This window comes from Saccopteryx bilineata, chromosome 2 (genome assembly GCF_036850765.1).
Source record: "Saccopteryx bilineata isolate mSacBil1 chromosome 2, mSacBil1_pri_phased_curated, whole genome shotgun sequence".
Taxonomy (NCBI): domain Eukaryota; kingdom Metazoa; phylum Chordata; class Mammalia; order Chiroptera; family Emballonuridae; genus Saccopteryx; species Saccopteryx bilineata.
Genome location: NC_089491.1, coordinates 369,015,631 through 369,039,907, shown reverse-complemented (window position 1 = coordinate 369,039,907; position 24,277 = coordinate 369,015,631). Strand labels below are relative to the sequence as shown.

Here is a 24,277-nt window from a genome sequence, read left to right as displayed (position 1 = left end):
GAAAGCGCGGCGGAGGGGTGGAGAAGCAAATGGGCGCTTCTCCTGTGTGCCCTGGCCGGGAATCGAACCCGGGTCCTCCGCACGCTAGGCCGACGCTCTACCGCTGAGCCAACCGGCCAGGGCCCCTTTTCTTCATAAAGGCCCCATTTCCTACCTGATCCTGGTTCCCTCCCTTCAAAGCAGACCACACCCTGTAACAGGAGAACACAGAAAATTAAGTCATAAAATTCATTTTGTTTTCTTTCAAATGAGGTTTCATTCCTGGCAAAAAGGGCCAGGCTGAATTCAAGCAGCATTCTGAGGGAGGGCAGTCTCTGAAATACAACTTAACAAGGAGGCGGAAGTGAGGAAGTGAAGGAGTGGGCAGGGAGGGCGGGAGGCGTGGGCGGGGCTGGCTCTGGGGGCACACCATCCGTAGCCCAGCCTGCACTTCACTCCTTAGATACTAGGAAGATGATAGGGGGTGGGGCAGAAATGGGGAAGGACAGAGAAAACTGCAAGGTACTTTATTTTTAAAAAGGATGTAAAGCTTCTTTTAAAAGAAAAAAGACGAGACCAGCACCCAGATCTGAAGATCTGTATAGATCAGCAGGAGAACATGACTTCACTGGTGGCACCCGAGCACCCGATTCCGGTTGGGGCAAGACCATGCATGGTTGGTGGGTTCTGGAAGACGCACTGCTTGGAGGAGAAAGTCCGTTCCAACGGCTCTGCCCCAGCTGGAGCCCGTGGGAGGGAGGGGGAGGAAGGCAGCAGTCCTAGCAGGGAGCTACCAGTCTCCGTTTCCTGATGCACGCCCAAATCCACTCTGGGGAGACCTGCTGGGCCTCAGGGTTCTTGTCCCTGCTACCCAACACATGTGTGGCTGAGGCCACGTCAAATTCCTGTACCAGGTCCCCATCAAATGCCACAAAGTAGCGCCTGAGACGGCTGAAGTCTGGTGTGGAGGGCGGAAGGTAGAGCCGCACCCCAGTGAAGATGTCCAGCAGCACCTGCAAAGGCACAGGGGTCGGGGTGGGGTCAGAAGTGGGGGCCGATCCTGTGCTGGGGGGCAGAAGGGTCTCCACACGGGTGGAGAGTAGACCAGAGAGTAGGGTTAGAACAGAAGCCAGAGACTGATCCTCGCCAGTGGTCAGGACATGGGTGGCAAGAGTTCAGTGGAGAAGCGGCACAGGTGTAAAGCCCCCCCCCCCCCCCCCCCAGCCACTGCAGATTACACAGGACTGGCACTCCCTTCCATCCCGGCCTATAGGAAAGGGAGAGGGGATGGGTCCCAGCACTGGGGACCCGCAGAAAGGGAAAAGTACGTCTCCAGAAACCATCCCGTGGCTAGTGGGCAGGGATGTTAGTCAAGCAGTGCACTGTGCACAAATAGCTAGACTGGGGGGCCAGGAGCCCGGCTCATTACCGTGGATGGACTACAGGGCTTCAGGGAGGGAAAAGGTGGCAAAGGTTCTACAGGTCTGCTGAGGGCGGGGCTCAGGGCCTAGCTGCTGAGCTTTCTGTGCTTACTCATGGCTGGTGGGGTCGTGGGGTGGCACAACTCTACACTGTACTTTGTAGTGACCAGGTATTTACTTTTCTATCTGCCCTTTGGGCCATCAACTCCCCTAGGAGTACGCTTAGTTTCCGGCTTCGATAGTTGCTTGGTAGCTGTAGTCAAACAGACTGACCAGAGAGTACAAGAGGGAGGAGGCTTCTCAGGTGAGAGGACAGCCACTAAGCCAGTGCGCGCCCTACCCCCGTCCTTGCTGGCTGGCCCAGTTCCCTCCCTGAGCACAAACACGCTGCACTCCCATGCCCAGACCGGGCTTTCTCTCCTTTAATGTAAATTGTGACTTGGGGTCAGCAGCCGGTGGGTCCCTGCAGCCTCTCCTGGCCAGGCTGGGCTGTCTACCTCCTGCCTGCAGACATAGCTCTCCTTCCTGTCTGTTCACTGGCCAGCTGCCTCTGCAAGGCAATGAGAGGACACAGGATAGAGCAGCTGCAGGAGGGTGGGGGTCTGGCCATACTCTGCTCAAAGTTCAAGTGCTGAGTGTTGGGAGCATGAGAACCAGAGCCAAACCAGCACCCTGGTGTACGCCTGTTCCTACCCTCACCTTGGCCTGGCACGGGGTCTCATCCGAAGCCTTCCGCTTCTCCCCCACTTTCACAGAAGACTTCGTGACCAGCTTCTCTCCCACGTTCACAGGGGAGGGCTTTGCAGTTAGCTTGTGGCCTGCAGAGGAGAGCTCAGTCAGAACTAAAGACGGTAAGGGGAGCTGATGATTGTCAGCTTTGAAGCCAGGGCAGCCAAGACCGGGTCAGGCCTTGCTGTGAGCACGGTGAGCAGGGAGAGCTCAGAGGCAGCCAATGCCCAGATCAGATGGGCTCTCCCAGGGTCCTGTCATCAGGTTTGCTGAGCAGATGGAGGGTGCCCAGGAGAATGGCTTCTGGCCCCTGGCTGGGCACACAACAGGAACGCACAGACAGAATCACGTGATCTGAGAGCTGGAATGCGAGACCGAGTCCCTGTCCTTTGATCTCTGCCCTCACTGCACTCATCACCCCAGCCCCTTCCCTTCTTACCACCTTTGCTGTTGGGGTGACTCCGCTTCCCTTCTGCCTTTTTGGCACCGGGGGAGGGCTGCTTGGGGGACGTCCTGGCCTGAGACACGGCAGGCGCCGAGGTGCCCTCATTCTCCCCGCTGCTGCCCCCTGTAGTGGAGCTCCCCTCATCTCCAGCGACCATGGTGAAGTCCGCCCTCTCCTTGGACAGCTGGTACAGCTCCTGCGGAGGGGACAAGGGCAGGTGGTAGCACACCCTTCCTAGCCGCTGGCCTCAGAGGCGGTCTGTGCAGTCTGTTTTAGGCACATGTGGCTGGGGAGCAGAAAGGGAAAAGAAATGGGGAAAGAAGCTGGCTTCCTTGGTGCTTTTCTAAACTTGGGCTGTTTGAGTAATTGGTACAAATCACTGTTCCCTGTTCTCCAGTTCTCATCAACATAGCCTGTAGCCCGGGGCCACGCCCTAAGCAGGACGTCTGAGTGGGTGCTCTCTCTCCAGCGCCCAGGACCCAGGGGCCTGATGCCTACATCTGCCACTCCCGGCCCTGCAGCACTTGGGTCTCCCTGTCCAGCTGTCCTCGCTCCTTCTCAGAAGAAGGGGGAAAGGAGAAGACGGAGGACATGTGAAAAGGCCAAATGCCCAAGGTTTCAAGGCTGGGACAGTGGATTCGAGGACACACATGCAGCTGGCACCTTGAGTTGGGGGAGGTTAGTGGCAGATTTCCAGTCCTTATCATCCCGGATCCGGGTGCAGCGAGGGAACCGGATGGAGATCCCGTCAGCCGTGTGAGCCTCAGCTTTGGAGAATTCAGCCCCTGTGATCTCCCACACGGCAGCTTTCTGTGAGGAGTAAGGTCACTCACTGGTTAAGAAGCAAACTTCTCCCAACCAACTAGAAGCAATACAGAATAGTTAGAGCCAACAAGCACTGGCTCCCGGGGAGGAGATGGTTCAAGTCTCACTGCTGCTGCTGCTATATGACCTTAGGGAGGCACTGTCTTCTTTGGTCCTCAGTTTCTGTTACTGCAAGGGACTGGGCTAGGTGACTCCCAGTGCAGACCCTCTGTGACTAGGGGATGGGGAGGCTCCCTCTCTGTTGAGGATGATTCCTTAGTGATGACTGACCATCCCTATGCCTCTTACTTGGCTGGCCAGTCCAGATCCCTGTCCCTGGGTGGACTGTCATGAGGTTAAGATAGCATGTCTGTGGTCCAAGAGAATTTTCAAGCTCATTCTGTGGGCTGAGTGACTGCAGACCACTGGGTTGATACCTTTGGGTCTGGGACAATGAAGTCAGGGTAGTAGATCTTGTTGATTTTCAGCCAGCTGGGTATCTTGCTGGGATCCTGGAGGAAAAAAAGATGCTGTCGGGCTATTCCTGAGCCCAAACCAGACTTGAACCCTCTCCTGTCCATGGACTGTGAGAAGAGATGACAGCACAGAAGGCTGATCCCCGCCCCATGGGTCCTCCCAGCCCACACAGGGTGTGGCTAAGGACAAGCAGTTCAGCTTCCACTGCCACCAGGCCAAGCAGCAGCTCGCCTTTCTGTGGAGCAGAAAGGATACCTGCAGTCCCCCCAGTGCAGCCTGTCTCAGGAGCGCTGGCCAGCGCTGAGGCCAGGGCCGGCCAGGCCGCTCCTCACCTTGCTGATCTTCACCATGTCCAGCTCCTTCTGCAGGCGGGCAAGCGTCGCATCATCGTGGCCCCCTGAACACTTGGTGACGGTGCACCACTTCTGGCTGCTCGGGTCATAGCAGCCCATGAGGAAGATGGACATCATGCCACCTGGGAGGGGGGGTGGGCTGAGCTGTGGATGGAAGGAGCCAACTCTGCCAGCCCCACAGGGCCTGGCTTCAGAGAGCCAGGGCTCACATCCTGGATCTCCCTCTGACCAGTTTAACCTTTACCAGCCCCAGTTTCCTCTTCAGTAAATGAGGGATAATCACACAACTTATTGAGCTCTGGTGAGGAGTGGGGGAACTGCCTGTGACTGGCTCCCAGTCCTAGCTCCTCAGCCCAGCCTTCCCTCCGGTCAGGACACTGAGACTGCCCTCGAGGAGCAGGTGCCAGGCCCTGGGTGGTAGTGGCGAGTTTCTTTGGGCCAGGCTAGCACAGGGTAGTCTCGTCTGACCTCTCCGTGCCCAAGTCTTTGGCTCTCAGATGTCACTGACTACCTGAGGTCACCTGGGCCAGGGAGGCTCCTGGTCCCAGGACTTTGTAAGTCATGACTGGCCTTGCTGGCAAATTAAGCCAGTAAAAAGGCCAGCCTGTACTTTGTGTGATATCTTTCAAAGAATTATCATCCTACGGGCCAGAGCCCGCTCTGACCTTTGCTCCCTTGCCCATAGAAGGCCCCAAGGACCACCAGGTCAGCTGTGTCCGCCATGGCGCCCTCATTCAAATAGTCTTTCTTCACTTTCAGCCAGTGCCGCTTTCCAGGTTCATAGGTACCCTGAGGGGGAGCAAGAGAGACCACAAACTAGAAGGGAAGCTCCAGGAGGGTGGGATTGGCCCTTCATGTGACACGTCATGTCTTTCACAGTGCTCACCCCACCCAAGGGACGCGCCTTGAGGCTCCAGGCATTGCAGGAGACACTCACCAGCCCGCTTCCTAGCTCCAGAACACAGCTAGCTGCCCAAACCCTGGGAAGATGGCCCCTCAGCACCCGCCCCAAACACCTCAGACCGCCACTGCCACCTCGTGGCCAGGGCTGGAAACGCTCAGCGGGAGGGCTCAGTCTACAGGAGAAAACAAAGGCTGTGACCTTACCTTTGCATCCTTCAGCACCAGCCCTTCCAGCCCCTCCCGGATCACCCGGTTTATCATGTCCACCAAGTCTGAAGCTTTCTGAGGGATAACAGGAGATATTGAAAATGGAGGGGGTGTGAGAATTCAGAGGGTGCTGGTCACTTCTCGCACACTAGTAAAGTGCCCACTGGAAACACTCTGACTTGAATACAAAGAACAAAGGGCTTGAGAGCAGGGACCCTCCCAACTAGAGAGCTGCTGCAGCTTCAGCACAGGGAGCCCCTAAACTGTTTCCTGCCCTGCCCTCCTGGGTGGAGAGGAGACAACACGCCTGTATCAGCTGCTCCCACTGGAAACTACGGCAGCCCCTCAGTCACATGCGACCAAAGGGTCCTCTGCCCTTTCAAACTCCGGACACTCACTGCCTTGGGCGGGGTCTTTGCTCACCGTAACTTGCTTCATTTCTGAGAACATGATCCGGTTGGGAATTTCAACCATGTTTTCATGAAGGAACTTGCGCCGCTCACACAGAGGCCTAAGGGGGACGCAAGAGCTGAGGTGAGGCCTGGATGCTCCCGCCCTCAGGAGTTCTCAAGAGGGAAAGGACACAATGGTAAGCTGCCTCAGGAGAGGGTCTGCCATGGCTTAGAGCCCCGAGTGCAGGACTACGAGAACGAGCTCCGGCAAGGGTCCCTGTTTCTACTGCATCGAGTCATGGGAGAACGGGCCTCCAGCCCACACAGGCTGTAGCAATTCCGGTCCCTCCTGAAAAATGACTCTGCCTCCTGTTTATCCCCGGCCCCCTGTCTCATCCCTGGCCCAAGGCTGGCTGTTTCTTGGCTCAGCAGGCTGGTAGACTCAGGACCTGAAGCCCTAACCCCAACTCCTACCCCCAACAATTCTTTCTCCCTTCAACATTCAAGGATGTGGGCCAGTGTGGGAGGGGTAGAGGCAAGGATACACTTTTAAATGTGCAAGGGGCCAGCCTGACCAGGCGGTGGTGCAGTGGATAGAGTGTCAGACTAAGATGCAGAGGAGCCAGGTTCGAAACCCCGAGGTTACCAGCTGGAGCGTGGGCTCACCAGCTTGACTGTGGGACACCAGGTTGAGCGTGGGATCATAGATATGACCCCATGGTTGCTGGCTTGAGCCCAAAGGTCACTGGTTAAGCAAGGGGTCACTGGCTTGGCTGGAGCCCTCTGGGTCAAGGTACGTATCAGAAAGTAATCAATGAACAACTAAGGTGCTGCAACTATAAGTTGATGCTTCTCATCTTATCTCTCTCTCAAAATTAACCCCCCCCCCAAAGAACAAAAAAACCCAGTACTGGTTTCTTGGGTCTAAGACAGGGGTCCTCAAACTTTTTACACAGGGGGCCAGTTCACTGTCCCTCAGACCGTTGGAGGGCTAGACTATAAAAAAACTATGAATAAGTCCCTATGCACACTGCACATATCTTATTTTAAAGTAAAAAAAAAAACAAATACAATATTTAAAATAAAGAACAAGTAAGTTTGGGTTTTTTTTGTATTTTTCTGAAGTTGGAAACAGGGAGGCAGTCAGACAGACTCCGCATGTGCCCGACCGGGTCCACCTGGCACGCCCACCATGGGGCGATGCTCTGCCCATCTGGGCCGTCGCTCTGCCGCAATCAGAGCCATTCTAGCGCCTGAGGCAGAGGCCACAGAGCCATCCTCAGTGCCCGGGCCAACTTTGCTCCAATGGAGCCTTGGTTGCGGGAGGGGAAGAGAGAGACAGAGAGGAAGGAGAGGGGGAGGGGTGGAGAAGCAGATGGGCGCTTCTCCTGTGTGTCCTGGCCGGGAATCGAACCTGGGACTCCTGCACGCCAGGCCGACGCTCTACCACTGAGCCATCCATCCAGGGCCAAGAACAGGTAAATTTGAATCAACAAACTGTCCAGTATTTCAATGGGAACTATGCTCCTCTCACTGACCACCAATGAAAGAGGTGCCCCTTCTGGAAGTGTGGCGGGGGCTGGATAAATGGCCTCAGGGGGCCGCATGCGGCCCGCGGGCTGTAGTTTGGGGACCCCTGGCCTAAGATTTTGGAGGCAGCTAAGTCAAGATAGCTCTTTCTCCTGAAGACGGGCCCACTCACTGTTGCCCTATAATCATGGGCACCCTGTTGTTAGCCTCTTCCGAAAGCAAAAGCTCTGAGCTGAAAACCATCTGCCTCATGTCCTCATGGGTGCTGTTGGAGAAATAAACTGAAACCCCACTGTGCTCAGTCTTTCTTGTCCACAGTCCATTTTGCTGTTGGGGTGGGGTGGGAGGCTGTGACTTAGGCTCTCAGAGATGAGATCTAGTCACCACATCTTCTCTTCCCAACACTACACAGGGAGTTGACTGTGTAGTGTGCTACCTCTCATCCCCTTCCTGCTGCTGCCCCAGGCCCTACCCACCTACTAGACACAAAGAGGTGTATGATCCTGCCCCTCCCCCACCTTCTTTCCAATCTGAACTCCCCACCTTCCCACTCAGGGACTTAAAATAGATTCCTCACCTGTCCATCAAGCTGACATCATTAAAATAGATACAATCAAAAACAAACAGGCAGACATTAGCATCCTGGAAGGCAGCTTTCTGTAAGGGAAAAGGAGGCAGTCGGCATGTGAAGGAGCCAGTAAGAGGGCATGAATAATGGGGAACACCAGGCTAGTTCTGGAGACTTCTGGGGCACCTGACAGAAAGGTCCTGTTTATACTCTGAAGCCCCTGTCCATAAGGACACGTAGCAGAGGGTCCTGAATGGAAACCAGCCCGATTAGTTTTTTCCTAATACTCGCTCCTTTTTATGCAAAAACCCCCACAACAAAACACCACATCTAAACTGGATTAATTCAGAAACAGTTCAGAAATGAAGATATACCCAACCCTAAGTGAGTGATCAATTCCTCCCCTTTCAGGCCGAGCGCATGCGCGTGCACACACACACATGCTACATGTACACTCATTCTTGTGCATCTGCCCTGAGCCAGTACCTTGTGCACACCCAGAGTCCCAAAGGGCAGTGGTTTGCCTGTCTTGTTGTCGATCAGGAGCACCTCAGAGTCCAAGATCATGCTGTGGCCCCCGGGGAACGCCTGGGGGATATAGTCCTTAAAGTGGGCCACCTGGAGGTAGACGAGTTGCTTAGGTGAAGGAGCCGTAGGCAGCAGGGACCTGAAACCAAGCCACAGAAAGCAAAACCCAGGCCCCAGAAGGATGCAGAACAGCAATGTGTGGAAGCCCAGCTGATGAGCAAAACAGACCTGGGCCTTGTCAGACCTGGACAAGAGGAACAGGTTAGGTTTCAGACCCAGGAAGAGGCTGGCCTATGTCTGAGTCCCCTTCTATGGGCTGCAGAGGAGTTTGGAGGAAAAGGAAGAAACCGAGTATGTGGAGGCAGGCCAACATGGAAGGGGGGGGGGGGAAGGCAGGCAGAGACCTGTGGGGAAAAACACACTAGATGGAAAACAGATGGAGAGGAAGAAATGAAGCCCCTTAGGAGCAGCGAGGAAATGTGAGAAGAGTCTTCTCTGAGTGGCAGTGCTGAACCCACAGCCATCTTCAAAATGAGGAAGAAAGGATGTTTGGATGGAACTGGATTTTCCTGATGAAGGCAGAGCCCTAGTCTCTGACAGTTTCAGCCGGAGAAGTCCCGCTGTAATCCATGGCAGCCCCCAGTAAGTGATGCCAGCAAAGAGGTCCAGAAAGCATGACTTTTCTGCCCTGGGCAGGGCACACAGACTATGAATACATATGATTCTGAGAGCAGGGACAGGAAACGTCCACCCCAGTCTGTCTCAATCGCCTTATGAGCCAGAAGCACAGGGGAAACAAGGGGTGAATGAAACCTGGGTGAGGGAGAGCAGGGAGAGGGCTCTATTCTGGGACACGGTACTCCAACTCCCTCCCAGGTAACAGGAGGTGCCTCTGAGCCACCGCGAGGAGCAGTTCCTCAGCGGTGTACTGTGCACCCCAGAGCCAGTGAGCCCGCACCGATGCTCCACGGGAAGCCGCTGCTCAGCTGTGCTCTGGGACACCTGCCACAAACAGCCTGGCTGCCCCGTGTTCCAGCAGGAAGGCCAGGCTGAGGCAAGGCTATGAGCCGCATCCCACGGCCTCCTCACCCCCGGGGCTCGGAGCTAGGTAGAGAGAGAAGGTAGTAAGGACAGGAAGTCCATATACACACAAGCTACTGGAGCCAGACGTTCCAGTTGCTCTTCCTTGAAGCTACCTCTCACCCAGGCCCTGGAGGCTGCGAGGGCTGAGCAGTAGGTTCTCAGTGCCCGACTGAGGGCAGGAGGCTGGGCTCCCAGATGCCTCCCATAGGGTTTTGTTTCTGGAGGGCCAGAGGTTTGGTTCTTTCTTTTCTTTTTTTTAACTGCTATGTCTACCACCTAGCACAGACTACACTTAATATTTGTTGAAGAAATTCATGAACGACCACCCAACAACCCCTTTGTACACGAGCCATAATTTACCACAGGGGCAAGCACACCGGAAATGGAAACGCAAGACAAGCACTGTACGTCACTCGCCAGATAAGCTCACGGTCTCAACATCACTGAGAGCAGGGGAAGTCTCACTGTCTGCCGGGGCTCTGTGCTGATTAACCCCAGTCTGGGCTCTTTGGCTGTGCCTAGTGAGCAACCCCTCAGTATTAGAAGAGTCCTACAATGAATTCATTCATTCAACAAATACAAAACAAACCTATTATGTACCAGAGCTGGAGTGGCTATGAAGCTCTGGTCCTGAAACTCACAGAGGGAGAAGGGAAAGACAGTCCTGGAGAAGGAAGGGACCTTACCTTGTGAGGTAGGACAGGCTTGAGACTGCGGCTGAAGTAGCTGAAGTGGTCTCCCTCTTTATGCACCTGGACTCGCTCCCCGTCATACTTGATCTCGGAGAACATGCCGTTAGGACACTTCTTCATCGCGTACTCAATGGACTTGCAGGCCTCGGCCTTGGGGTGGGGAAAGAAAAACCTGGAGATGATGGGTGCTCTTCCAGTGTGGGGCTGCCCAGCAGGGAAGCCCAAGGGCCCTGGGACAACTACCAGAGCATGCCCGCGGGGCAGGCCACTGCAGAGTGATGGGAATGGAATAAGGCTGAATGACAGAAGTTTGCATTTTGAGGAATATGAATGCAAGTCATTGAAGAGCTACTAAAATGCCACTGAAACAGTACTTGATTTCCGCCCCCAGTAATTTAGAATCTTGCAAGGCCTCTGGTTTGTTATTAACATATTGGTTATTTCAGCACAGGAGGTACGCAGAAGTAAGATTAAAGAGTGCAGGTGGCAGTAAGGCTGGCAGGGTGGCAGCAATCAGGGATCCACAGGACAAGACACAGGAGTGCTTATCACATACCTGTGCCATCCTGACTCATGCAGCAATGGCTACCATTTGGTGGGCATTTATATGTGTCAGATTCTGGGCATAATTTCATTTCATCCTTGATGTGGTATCTTATGGGCTAGATAATTGTTTTCATTTTATGGATGAGAAAACTGAAATTCAAAGAAGTTACAGTAAGTACTCACTTAAGATTACAAAGCTAGTAAATGGCAGGAATGAGGTTTGAATCTAGGCCCAACTCTAAAGGTTGTGTGGTTAACCACTAAGTTATATAACCCATGCCACTCTTTAAATGGCAGTTTGTAGAACAGACTCCAGAAAGAATTCTTACAAAAGTCAGAAAGGCCACTACTGCAGATGACCAGGGTGCCGTCCCTGGGATGGAGATCTCACTATTTTGGTGCTGGCTGTCCCACATCCCTAGGAGAGAGAGAACACTTCCCTACCCCATACATGAAACCCTGAACCGAGATGTCAGGATAACACAGAGTTTAACAGACAGCACTGCACAGCACCAAACTACCCACGGATCTCACAGCAGCATGCAGCACATGTGGAGGGGCCTGTGCACAGGAAAACCAACGCTAGAAAGGAGACTCCGTTTCTTATGAAATGAGGAGAGGCCCCAGACAATCTGTCAGAGATGTCTTCATTCCCTAAGCTTCCTCCTTCCAGAAGAAAAGGAGGCCCAAGTCACCCTGTCACAGGAAGCCTGGCTCTGCCACCAACTCTCAGAGCTCCTTTGGGGCAGGTCACAGAACGCCAGGAGTTACTCACACATGCACCTGTCTTTGGGAAAGATGATAGAAAAACCATTCCAGGTAGATGCTTCAGAGGGTTTCATAGATCATTCACACACAGAAAACTAAAGAACAAGAGAAGCTCAGTAACTCATCTAAGATTCTAAAGCTTGTTTGTGGCAGAGCTGCGCTCGAGTTCACTGATTTCCACCGGATCACGCCGTCTTCTCCTTCGCCTTTACTGCCCCACTGAGAAACACCCTTTCATGTCTCCACTCTCACTGCCCCAAACTCCTGCAACAACATGCAAGGGCTATCGGCATCCACAGCCTCCCAGATTGCACACGGAGAGGAGCAGGAGGCAGCGCCAGAGCGGCATCCTTACCAGCATGGGCTGCACTGGGGTCATCAGTGAGGCCTGAACGCTCAGAGCTCGCCTCCGGCCCGGCTCCTTCTCCACCTCCTGCTCATTGTGGAGGACCCGCTCCACCACGTCCTGCAGGTTGCGCGAGGCTTTGAAGGCTTCATAAGCATTGGGGTCGAGGGCATCTAACCTGCCAATGTGACAGGAACATGAAACAAAAACCACTGCTTTTGACCTTATTGCTCTGAATAGCAACCTGTCCTCATAGAGAGGGGAGGTCCCAATACATGGGCAAGGGCTGATGTTCTAGTGTCTGAAGACTCACAGGTAGAAAAGCTCTTGGCCAGCGCAGCTGTTCTGAGATACTGTGCTTGCTGGATGCCACCATAGCAAAGAGGGGACTGGAGTGGGCAAGTGACTCATTATGCTCACTGAACACATTCCGTCCTTTGTGAGAAGGGTGTTGTTATCTCCTTTACACATAAGGGAACGTAGACTGAGCTAGGTCAAGTGATGATGATGGGCCCCACAAGAAGGAAGAAGGTAGAATCAGGATTCAAATCCGGACCAGGATTCCAAAGTCCTGACTCCAGCTGGCAACAAAGGAGGCTGGCAGCTCTGGCTGTCAGAGCTGCTACTTACACGTGTTTTGCACCCGAGTTCATCTTCAGATCATGTTTGATCAACCTGATGATGCACTTAAGGTCATTGGCTGTACACCTAGGGGAGGAGGCATTCACCTTGGTCTTTGAAGAGCTCCCAAACCTCAGACCTCCCTTCCCCAGTGATCCCGCCTCCCCAGGCCCCCCACTGGGCAGCCCCCAACCTGGAGGCGATGTCCTGCAGGGCCTGCTGCTGTTCGTCCTCCTTGGTGAGCCTGGAGAGCCGCAGGAGGAACTCGTCCACCTCCTGGATGGTGAGAAGGCTCTTGGCAGCCGGGGGGAAAGACTTGCTCTGCTCAAAGAAGACTCGGATCGTCTCGGACACGTCACCCTGTCTCCAAAGACCAAAACGCCACTGCTGCAACCCCACAGCAGCCAAGTGTATCCCCCAACCCCCAGGACTTGAGTAAGAGATTTCAGTCATTGCTCCCAGCCCCAGCTCACACATAATGACCTCACTTCTTAGAGACTCTATCCCACCAACAGTTTCTGCAAAGAGTCTCCATACACCAAAGCACCTGGCCACCTGCCTTGGCTGAAAGGGATACAAGGACTAAGTCAGGGTTGGGCCAATTTGATTCCTGTTAGAATCTGAGCTAAGAGACCAAATATGGTCATCAGATAATAGGGGTGCTTAGCTAGAAACTTTCCACGGTGCTAAGGCTAGAGTCAGTAACAAAGCAAAACTGAGTGGTAAGCCCAAGTTATAGAGGGGGAAAAGCAAGAAAAAAAATGGGGTCCAGAAAGAGCCCCAGGAGAGACAGCAGGAAGTCTCAAATTCTGATCCTCGAGAGCTAGGCTTTCATGGCTTGGCAGTAATACGACCTCAGGCCTCAGAGCCTTATGAAACTAACAGCTGTAGCCTCCGCTTCAGCTCCTTTGATAAAGGCAGCTTGCTCAGATGGGTTTCAGTTCCCTAAAACAGCATGTGCCCAGACCAGGAAAAAGAGGCTGCAGGTGCTGGGCTCGGCAGAACCCCACTGGGAATGCCATCCACCCTCCCCTTCCTCTGACCTGCTCTAGGTCTCGTGCCATATCATCCGGGTTGCAGTTAAAAATGCGGCTGAAAAGCTTCACAATCTGCTTATCATTCAAGTTGTAAACACTTTTAATAACACCCGGCAGCAGCAGCTTCACTGTTAGGTACACGTCACCGTGGAAACCATCTGGAGACAGAAGAAAAGAACCCTTCTTGAGAAATGGAGCTTAAACAAATAAATACATAAACTCAAGGAACTGAAAGAGATGTGCATGTCGCTGCCTGTGCTGCCGCAGCAGCCATGCATTTCATGAGAGGAGGAGAGGGCAGTGCTGGTGGTGGGTGGTTTAGGTCTGCCCCCTGGACTCAGCCCCTGGATGGACTCCGCCGGGCAGAGCTCTGACTTTCACTTCAGTGTCCCCAGTGATGAGTACATTACAGGTGCTCAGTGAGGATTTGTCAGATGAATAAAAGAAGCAGAGCTGGAAGATTCCATTCCAAGCTGTGCATATGATTCACAAAAACCTAATCAAACATACACGACAGTGAATCTCTCTCTTGGTCAAATGGGATAGATTCTTCTGGCCTTCTGGGTGTAGAATAAGGGCAGAGGAAGAAAGGTGCTAATGTGCTAGGAGAACTGGCTACATACTTTGCGGGGCCCAGCACGAAATGAAAGTGTGGGGTCTTCATTCAACTATTAAGAATTTCAAGCCAGCCCTGGCTGGTTGGCTCAGTGGTAGAGCATCGGCCTGGTGTGCAGGAGTCCTGGGTTCAATTCCCGGCCAGGGCACACAGGAGAAGCGCCCATCTGCTTCTCCACCCTCCCCCTCTCCTTCCTCTCTGTCTCTCTCTTCCCTTCCCGCAGCCAAGGCTCCATTGGAGCAAAGCTGGCTTGGGCGCTGAGGATGGCTCTGTGGCCTCTGCCTCAGGTGCTAGAATGGCTCTGGTTGCAACAGAGCAACGCCCCAGATGGGCAGAGCATTGTCCCCTGGTGGGCATGCCAGGTGGATCCCGGTCGGGTGCATGTGGGAGTCTGTCTGACCTGTCTGACTGACTCCCCGTTTCCAACTTCAGAAAAATACAAAAAAAAAAAAAAAAAAAAAAAAAAAAAGAATTTCAAGCTAGCAACAGCAGAGCATTAAACCAAGCACAGGGCGCTGAGCAACTGCACAGCTCACATTCCATGTATCCGGCTACGGTCTGAGCTCTTTAGAGGAAAAGCCCACCCAGGATGCTAGGCCCACCTCCTGCTGAGCCTTTCCGAAGGAAGTCCTGAATGATCTGGGTCTTCGTGTTGTAGCTAGGATTTTCAGCCACCATGGCGCACAACTTCCGAAACTCACGGAGCAGACAATCCTTGTGTTTGGGGTCACATTTGCTTGAGGACAGACTTGTCTTAGGGGTAGGGCTTGCGCAGGCTTCCCCAGAGTTGTTGGGCTTGGCTGTTGGCGAGAGAATAGGGGAGAGTGATACAGCAGAGATGATTCATCTTGCCTTGCTGACAAGGAAGAAAGGGAAACTAACAGGCACTCTGCTGGTGCTCTATATGTAGCTTCACTTAATCGCCCAAAATAGCCCTTTGGGGTAGATATATCACATATGTCTTATAGGTAAAGAAATGGAGGTCAAGTAATTTCCCCAAATCTCACAGCTATTAATGGTAAAGAAATGGTGGCTTTACACCAAGCAGAGGTCCAGGTGATGAGCATCTCTTTATGTGAGCGCTTCACAGGAGAACAAAGGCCACCTTCATGCCAAGAGCAGTCAGGAGGATCTCGGAGCAATTGTGAAGCTGACCCCAGAAAAGCTGGGATGAGGAAGGGGTAAGAAATCAAAGGACATGTCAGTCAGTGTGAAAAAACAATGTTATCTCAGACTGTCAGAGCTGGAAGAAGCCATAAAGATGATCTGGTTCAATCTCTTCTTCCTGATGAGGAGACTCAGTGTGAGAAGAAACGTTCCCAGCCCTCCGCCACTCCCAACCAGCCCCATGACCACCTTCTTTTCTTTCTTTATGGTTGTCAACAAGCCTTTTTACCAGACACCCCAAAATAATTGCAGCACTCTGGGGCGATCCCCTCTTATGTCCTTGTGAGTTTACAAAGCACATTTCACTCTGCAGGCTTGCAGCAGGGCCATTAGCGAGCAGGCTGCTGAGGTAAGCTCTGCCTGTCTGGCTTTGTAAATTATAAACGCACCGTTCTCTCTGCCCTGGAGTTTATAGAGGGTTTTAGCCGGCAGACTCTCCAAAGCTTCGAGGCTCAGTAGGCTGCAAGAACTGGGGCACCCTGCTCCCCTCACCTTCTCCTGGATCCCTAACCCAGGACCAGGGCCCTGCCACAAACATGTTGTTCTTACTGTCACCTGGACTCTTCTCTGTTTCTATCTTTGGCATAACATTAAACAAAAACACAAATCTCAGAATTTTAAATTAATAAAAATCTCATAGAGCCAGGCACCATTTTTTAAATTAAAAACTTTAAAAAAATGTATTGATTTTAGGCCCTGGCTGGTTGGCTCAGTGGTAGAGCGTCGGCCTGGCGTGTAGGAGTCCCGGGTTCAATTCCCGGCCAGGGCACACAGGAGAAGCGCCCATCTGCTTCTCCACCCCTCCCCCTCTCCTTCCTCTCTGTCTCTCTCTTACCCTCCCGCAGCCGAGGCTCCATTGGACCAAAGTTGGCCCGGGCACTGGGGATGGCTCCTTGGCCTCTGCCCCAGGCGCTAAAGTGGCTCTGGTCGCAGAGCGATGCCCCGGAGGGGCAGAGCGTCGCCCCCTGGTGGGCGTGCCGGGTGGATCCCGGTAGGGCGCATGCGGGAGTCTGTCTGACTGTCTCTCCCCGTTTCTAGCTTCAGAAAAATACAAAAAAAAAAAAAAAAAAGTATTGATTTTAGAGAAAGAGAGAGTAAAGGAGAGAGAGAAAACATCAATTTGAAGTTCCACCTATCTGTGCATTCATTGGTTGGTTCCTGTATGTGCCCTGACTGGGACAGAACCTTGACAGACTGGGATGACGCTCTAACCGAGCTACGCGGCCAGGGCAGTCAGGCACCATTTTTACAACCTTATCTCCTTCCGTCTTGAGAGAACACTGTGGGATAAAGGAGGCAGGTGTTGCCATTCCCATTTCACAGAGGAGGTGACAGAGGCTCAGCGGTGAAGTGACTTGCTCCCTGCCCTAAGCTAGCTCTCAGGTCACAGTGCTGGAACCAGGACCCTGGTCTTCTGACCTCAAGTCTAGCTTCTTTCTTTTTTTTTTTTTGTATTTTTCTGAAGCTGGAAACGGGGAGAGACAGTCAGACAGACCCCCGCATGCACCCCACCTGGATCCACCTGGCACGCCCACCAGGGGCGATGCTCTGCCCACCAGGGGGCGATGCTCTGCCCCTCCGGGGGGTGGGGGTCTCTCTGCCGCGACCAGAGCCACTCTAGCGCCTGGGGCAGAGGCCAAGGAGCCATCCCCAGCGCCTGGGCCATCTTTGCTCCAATGGAGCCTTGGCTGCGGGAGGGGAAGAGAGAGACAGAGAGGAAGGGGGGGTAGAGAAGCAAATGGGCGCTTCTCCTATGTGCCTTGGCCGGGAATCGAACCCGGGTCCCCTGCACGCCAGGCCGACGCTCTACCACTGAGCCAACCGGCCAGGGCCAAGTCGAGCTTCTTTCACTCACATAAAGCTGCCACTCCCAACAGCTTCTGAGTCCATCTGTTTTGGCTTCATTTTCTTTACCTGAATTAGTTACAGAATGTTGACAAATAAATATACAACAGGAGGTAAGGTAAAAGAACACAGGTGTTGGAGTTAAACAGACTTCAGTATAAATACTAATTCCCTAATGAACCTGAATATCAACTTTCTCATTCAAAAACAGACCTAATCAAAGTACTTTCCTAAGCTAACTGAAGAACAAACAAAACTGCACGTGTAAAGCCCCTCCTCACCCAGTGCTGTTACATAAGGCACGCGCGACATCTGTCTCTCCCAGACTTTTGTCTCCGGTTTGGCAAAGTTAGGGATGCAATTTCTCAAAATCCTTTCATTTATGAAAAAACAAGGAAGTAAAGGGCAGGTTATAATAATCTGTCTGACCCAGGTAATGACACCAAAGGGAAATGGCTTGTCAAAGCAAACATCTTTCTGCTGCAATAGAGATTAAAGTATGCAAAGAAATGTTATACAGGTGGAGTGCTGAGAATTAGCCATTATCTGTCTCTGCTCAGATGGAAGCAAATTATTAATGAGACCAGATAGCACGGAATTTTCACTCTTCGCCACAGTCCCAAATAGGATACCAAATGAAAAAGAGGGTAATAACAATTAAAGTAGCTATAACCTATCTTACCTGAAAAGCCAGAAAACTTGCGGGGATTGTTATTGGTAACAAGTGAAGCACCTTTCACTGGAGATGTCACCTGGCCGGTGGCTGTCAGCTTAGCCTGGACAACGGCTTTCTTCTTTGGTGTGCTTGCTGCCTTAGAAGACAGATCTGTAGGACCCCCAAAAGAAATGAAACTACCCTTCAGTGAAAGATCCCTGAGAAAGCTTCCAAAGGATCTATCAACTGCTCTTACAGCCTTGCTTGGTAAGTTAGTGCCATGGTAAGTTACCCGAGGCTGGCTGCCGGCTAGGTGGAGGTACCCGGTAATCAGTAATACGGTATTGCGAGAGGGTGTTCTCGGAACAAAAGATTCACTTACCCTTTACTTTATTAGTAACTTAAATTTTCATCAACACTCTCTACCTTTTCTTCTCCTGCATATAATAATCTCCTGGTTATTCGGGGGAAATCAGAAATCACATTTCAATAGATAAGACTGAGCTCATGGAATTAGGCCCAATTCATAGATGCACAAGAAAGTAAAATGGAAATGCTAAGAGAGCATGTCAGTTTGGCAGAGCCAGAACACTTTCAGCTACTGAGCTATCTGAGCTGTGTGACAGTTTCACTCTACCATGTACTTCCCTTCCTCTGATGAGATGGGTCAAGAATAAAGGCCGAGGCCAATGGCTAAGGGAGGGGAGGGCAGGACCAGCAGCTTGAGAAAGGAACATATTAGCAGTTTTCTCTCTGGATGTCTTTTTTTCCTCTTGAAAAGCAAGGATAGATGTCCATTTTTAGAGCCACTGTTAGAGTTCTCCCATAGTGACAAAAACTATACTTAATTGAAGATATGGAAATTACTTTAAATATGAGGACACCGATGGTTATAAAGGACTAATTGGATTTGGAAGTATAAGATTTCTAAAATAGGCATAAAAGTAAATATGCATGTATGTATGCATATACTATATATATCCATATACGTGTATTTTGTGTATATACATACTTATTTTTTCTAGTTCCAGTCTGCTGAAAGGAAGAAGACATCTCATGGCAACAAGGACACATGACATTCAGATTTTGGTATCTAATGTTATTCCTCACTAACAGGAGCCTAGACTTTTCAGAGAAATGGCTGATTCCAGAGCAGGGAAGGGATATCTAGAAGGTAAGCCTAAGAGCATACTGTCATGCCAATGAGTAATGGAGTCCTTTAAAACATTTTTAGCCTGACCAGGCAGTGGCACAGTGGATAAAGCATTGATCTGGGTCTGGCACACTGAGGACCCAGGTTCGAAACCTTGCCGGCTTGAGCGCAGCTCACCAGCTTTAGTGTGGGGTCTCTGGCTTAAGTGTGGGATCATTGACATAACCCCATAGTCGCTGCTTGAGCCCAAAGGACACTGGCTCGAGCAAGGGATCACAGGTTCAGCTGGAGCCGCCCCCCACCTGTCAAGGCAAATATGAGAAAGCAATCAGTGAACAACTAAAATGCCACAACCATGAGTTGATACTTCTCATTTCTCCCTTCCTGTCTGTCTGTTCCTCTCTCTCACTAAAAAAAAAAATTTTTTTTAAACAAGATGAGGGTATTCAGGACATAGAAGCCAGCTCAAAGGGCCTCCCAACTGGCCAAGTATAGAATATTAAAGCACCAAATTAATAAAGTACAGTAAAATTATAAACTGCCAGGAAAAAGAAGTAATCTATGAATCCAACACATATCAATAAATATTCTGTTAAAAAATGTCAATGTAATAAAAGAAAGACTATGGAACTATTCTAGATTAAATGAGGCCAAAGAGATATGATTACTAAATACAATACCTGATTTTTTTTTTTTACAAGTAAGAGTAGGGAAAATACAGAGAGACTTCTGTATGCACCTGGACTAGGATCCACCAACCTCATCTGGGGCTGATGCTCTGCCCATCTCGGGCCATGCTCACAAGCGAGCTATTTTTAGTTCCTGAGGTGGAGGCTCGATGGAGCCATCCTCAGCACCTGGGGCTGAGGTGCTAAAATCAATGGAGCCATGGTTGCAGGAGGGGAAGAGAGGGAGAGATAGATAGAGACAGACAGAGAGAGAAGGTGGAGGGGGAGGGCTGGAGAAGTGGATGGTTGCCTCTCCTGTGTGCCTTGACCAGGAATCAAACCAGGACTTCCATACGCCAGGTCAATGCTCTACCACTGAGCCAAACAGCCAGGGTCACAATACCTGATCTTAAGAGAGGGATTCTATCCTGGAGGGGGACGAGAAATGCTATAAAAGATATTAGTTTATCAGCTAACAAAACTGGAAGACAGATGGTAAATTAATACTATATCAAGAATAAATGTACTAAAGTACATTTATTAGAATAAATGTACAGCTAAAGTTGTTAGTTGTAGTAGTCAGTAAGAGAATAGTGCTATTCTTAAAATATATATATACATGTTGAAGCATATAAGGCAAAGGGCAGTGAGGTAGGCAACTTACAAATGGTTCAGGGGAAAATGCATGTGTGTAAAGAGAGTAATAGAGAGAGCGTACATAAACACAAATGATAAGGACAGCAAAATGTTAACAGAAGGTAAATCTGGGTAAAGGGACTATAAGCGTTCTTTGTACACTTTTTATTCTTGCAATCCTTGTGTGAGTTTAAAATTATTTCCAAATAGAAAGAAAGAAAAATAAAGAAAGAAAGAAAGAAAGAAAGAAAGAAAGAAAGAAAGAAAGAAAGACAATGGATTCTATTCTCCTTATCACTTTTTTCCTCAGTACCAGTAAGATGAGAAAGCAGCATTCTTTACTCCACCTGAAATGTGCTGGCTTATTTGTTCCCTCTCATTCTCTTCCAGTTCTTCCCAGCCTTCCAGCTCTGTGAGGTCCTCAATCTTTTTTGTGGTGGCCCGGGCCCGCTCCAGTTTCTCAAACATGCATTTTATGTGGTACCACTCTTTCATATCACCCCCAGCCTCTGAGAAGGGATTGGGCACCACTTTGCCTATTCGGCATACACCCTTCACAATCTTTTCCTTGCATTTTTTGCAGCCAGCTGTGCTACGCTTGGCATAGTCCACACAGAACCGTTGCTCGGCCATCTCACAGGGCCCACTGCAGAGTCCCACATGCGATCCTGGCAAGAAGACAAGGCAGGTGGCACGAGGTGTTAGATTGCCTTTTTGGAATGACAGAATGGGTTGTCTTTTCTGGAGAAGGCAGCGCCCATGAAGCCAATCTGTTTCTGACCACTGGCTGAATTGTTTTCTGTCTGACCAGAGATGTTCTCGGAATAGGCACAGTTCTTTTCGGCTCAGTGCACGAAGGGCTGGTGGGAAGAGGATCTTGAGAGCCAAAGTCATACAGCTGCACAAAAAGGTGAGAGGCAGAAAAGGTGACATATAAATGAGGAGCTAGGCTTTCAATTTCCTCAAAGGCCAAGGTACTATACAGTCTGTGCTGACTAATCAAACACTTTTCAAAGTATTCAAGATTTAATGTCTACAGGATGAAGAAGAGTTCCAATACAGGAAAATTCAGTTTGCAAAAGGGTGTTCAATTACCTAATGTACACATATATAATTAGCAAGTCACAATCAAGAGAATCCAAATACCTGTAACATGGGAGCTTTTCTGAAGCCATAAGCAATACTTGATACTCAAAATGAATGATGACCCTTAAGTATTACAAGACCTAAAGTTTCTTTTTAATCCCCAGAAAAAATTACATTATGTCCATGAAGTTTTTAATGTGAAGTAAACAGATATGTCATCCTTGGAAACTAAGCCACTCCATAGATCTGTGCTTTAATCAGAAGCCCTATTTTGAGATGCAATTCAACGGAGCCTAGAACCAGACGGCGTGGGTTCAAAGCCTAGCTCATTTGCTTGGTAGGTTCCTTACTCTCTCCATTCCTCAACTGTAAAATAATAATTGTATCGAACTCAAGGGGCTGTCATTCTAAAAGTAAATAAAACTTTTAGAACAGAGCTGGGTACCCAGCAGATGCTCAAAATATGTTAGCTCTTACAATCAGCGGAGCAGTTCCTCTTTAAGCAGAGGCTCCCTATATGCAATTAGCCTGTTTCTATTTCAGCAACTTGAATCAGGGAAATGCTGGAACTACCTGGATGGCAAGCATTGAAGGAACGGATAAATCAATCCCAAATGGAAACAGGGATAACAGTGCATGGCACCCCCTCAACCACTTTCTTAGATTCCTCTTCTCTGAAGTATCTTCATAGTTTTGATTTTAAAAATACTGGAAATTACTTCAGCCTGTACACCGACACCGCTTCGTGTGAAACTGCTATTGGGTTACATATAATGAAGAGCAGACTGCACTCAATGTAGGGCAGCATGATGCAGAGGAAAGCAGGTGGACGGGAATCAGGGAGGGCAGCGCAACTGTGACCCTCCAGTTTAGGGGCTGTGTTATCTTTGAGAAATCCCTGAGTCTCAGTTTTCTTATTTCTAAAACAGGGAAAAAATACATTCCTCACGGAATGGTTGGAGAAATGAAAATCAGTTTATGCATGGGCTGGTGTGTGTGTGTGTGTATGAGTGTGTGTGCGCGCGCGTGTGCGGGAGGTGCCTCTGAACTTCCTGAAAATGTATACAAAATGTGCATATTCATAAATGTGCCTTTTTTTTGGGGGGGGGAGCGGTCTGTGATTTTCAAGAAATTCCTCAAAGGGCTCTAAATCCCCAGAAGTTTAAGAATCACAGAGGTGAAGCGTATGCAAATATGGCAGGCCGGTAAGAGGGACTCGGAACAAGTTGGGTTTCCAAACACCTTCCTCGGAAGGACGATCTATAAAGCAGCCCCACAACCACAATGAAAGGAGCCGACCGCGAGCACCTCGCGGCGCCTGCAATCCGCTGGGCCCCGAGGAGCACGACGCTGCTTTGAGGAACCGCGTGGGTCCCCCGTCCTCACGGCCGTTGCTCTGCGCTCCATCAACGGCAGGCGAGCAGGAAGCCGTTGAGGCCTGAAAGCAGCCCGGGCCGCCTCGGCTCAGTGAGCTGCACCGGGCCGGGAAGGGAAAGCTCTGCAGCCGCTTTTCCTGGAGGACCTTCCCGCGATGCTTTCGGGGCAGTGGGCAGGGGCACCAGCGGGGTGCGGACGCCCGGGGAGGCGGGGAAGCGAGGCCGTCCGAGTGAAGACACAGCCTGGGCTGGGCAAAGGGACGCGGTGGGAAGAGAAGGGGTCCAGTGGGCAGGCCCAACCGGGGTCAGAGCAGCCCCCGCGAGGGGACCCTTCTCTGTGTGGAGCCGTGGGGGTCCGGGAGAGCCGCGACCAAACCCCACGGACTCCCGGGGGGCCGCCACGTCACGGAGGGTGTGCCCTGGGGCTCCGCGGAAGGGCAGGGGAGGAGCCGAGGGGGCTGGCTCCCGGGCCCCGGGTTGCCTTCCTCCCCACTGTCTGGACCCGCCGCGCTGCTTCTCACCTGCCTTCCCGGCTCCGGAGCACACCACAGGCCTGGGATCCCGCGCCCACAGGCCGAATTCAGCCACAGCATTTGGAGCGCCTGTCTCTTTAAATCCGGGTCCTTGAGCCGGCCACAGTGCGCAGGCGCAACGGTCCTGGCCCACGCTGCGCCACGCGTCCCCGCCCCCTGGCCGCCACGTGGGTTATGGTAAGGTTCGGAAGAATTAGGTCCTGGGTTTTATGCTGGGGGTTCCCAATTTGTGATTGCGGGCTGGGGAAAACCGGAGTTCGGGGACGTGGTGGCGCCCGGGGAGCTGCCGGGTCTGAACCTCGGAGGACTTCCAGATTTGCTGATAAATTTAGAACTGATCAAGTCCTTAAAGAGACTGGTTGGGAAACGATCTTGTAATGAGATTGATGAAGGCAACGATGGCGTCATCCAACCTACTTTTCTGTCTTGTTTCCACATAGTGCCTACCACATAGTATTCTACAGATATTATTGAACTGAAAAGATGGACTAGAGACAGATGTAACGTGTAAAGGAATGATAGGGAGAGTAATCCCGATTGTGTATGGCTTAAGTGTATTATCTCTTTTAAACCTCAGGTCACCTTTAAAAAGTTTTTCATTCATTAATATAAGACGGAGAGAGAGAAACATCGACCCGTCTGTTCTACCTACTGAGGCACTCATTGGTTGACTCTTGCATGAGGCCCCACCCGGGATCAAATCTGCAACCCACGCGCATCTTGGGCAAAGCTCCAACCTACTGACCCACCCGGCCAGGACCGACAAGTCAACTTTTTGAGAAATTACGATGCCTGTTTTTACAGAAGAGAAGCAGGCTCAGAGGAGGTTAAGTGAACTTGCTCAGGGTCCAGAAATGGCAAACTACTGGCATTGTTAGAGAAGTAAGCCAAGGTGAAATCCTAGAGAGTTCCGTGCTATGTGAAAAAGAGCCTGGCCTTTATTGTGTAGGGCAGGGATCCCAAAACTTTTTACACAGGGGGCCAGTTCACTGTCCCTCAGACCGTTGGAGGGCCGGACTATAAAAAAAACTATGACCAAAATCTCTATACACACTATACATATTTTATAAAGTAAAAAAACAAAACGGGACAAATACAATATTTAAAATAAGG

General features: G+C 51.1%; 1 protein-coding gene across 1 annotated transcript; it reads right to left on the bottom strand.

Annotated features, from left to right (window-relative positions):
- Positions 1 to 490: 490 nt before the first annotated feature.
- LIG3 (DNA ligase 3) lies at positions 491 to 23,291 on the bottom strand. Its single transcript, XM_066263337.1, has 20 exons — positions 23,153 to 23,291; positions 20,517 to 21,067; positions 17,740 to 17,883; positions 14,648 to 14,845; positions 13,436 to 13,587; positions 12,586 to 12,752; positions 12,402 to 12,479; positions 11,781 to 11,949; positions 10,106 to 10,261; positions 8,295 to 8,426; positions 7,818 to 7,897; positions 5,742 to 5,829; positions 5,316 to 5,393; positions 4,874 to 4,997; positions 4,188 to 4,330; positions 3,816 to 3,890; positions 3,238 to 3,384; positions 2,569 to 2,770; positions 2,100 to 2,218; positions 491 to 992 (listed from the first exon to the last, which is right to left on the bottom strand). The coding sequence occupies exons 2-20, from the start codon at positions 21,061 to 21,063 to the stop codon at positions 759 to 761; spliced, it is 3,033 nt and encodes a 1,010-aa protein (XP_066119434.1). The 5' UTR covers positions 21,064 to 21,067; positions 23,153 to 23,291; the 3' UTR covers positions 491 to 758.
- Positions 23,292 to 24,277: the final 986 nt, after the last annotated feature.

Excerpts from the sequence above, each read along its gene's own strand:
- LIG3 (XM_066263337.1), bottom strand. The coding sequence starts at position 21,063 with ATGACTTTGGCTCTCAAGATCCTCTTCCCACCAGCCCTTCGTGCACTG. Across the intron at positions 12,480-12,585 it reads CTGCAGGACATCGCCTCCAG|GTGTACAGCCAATGACCTTA; the intron begins GTTGGGGGCTGC and ends CTCCTCCCCTAG. Across the intron at positions 3,385-3,815 it reads TCATTGTCCCAGACCCAAAG|AAAGCTGCCGTGTGGGAGAT; the intron begins GTATCAACCCAG and ends TACTCCTCACAG.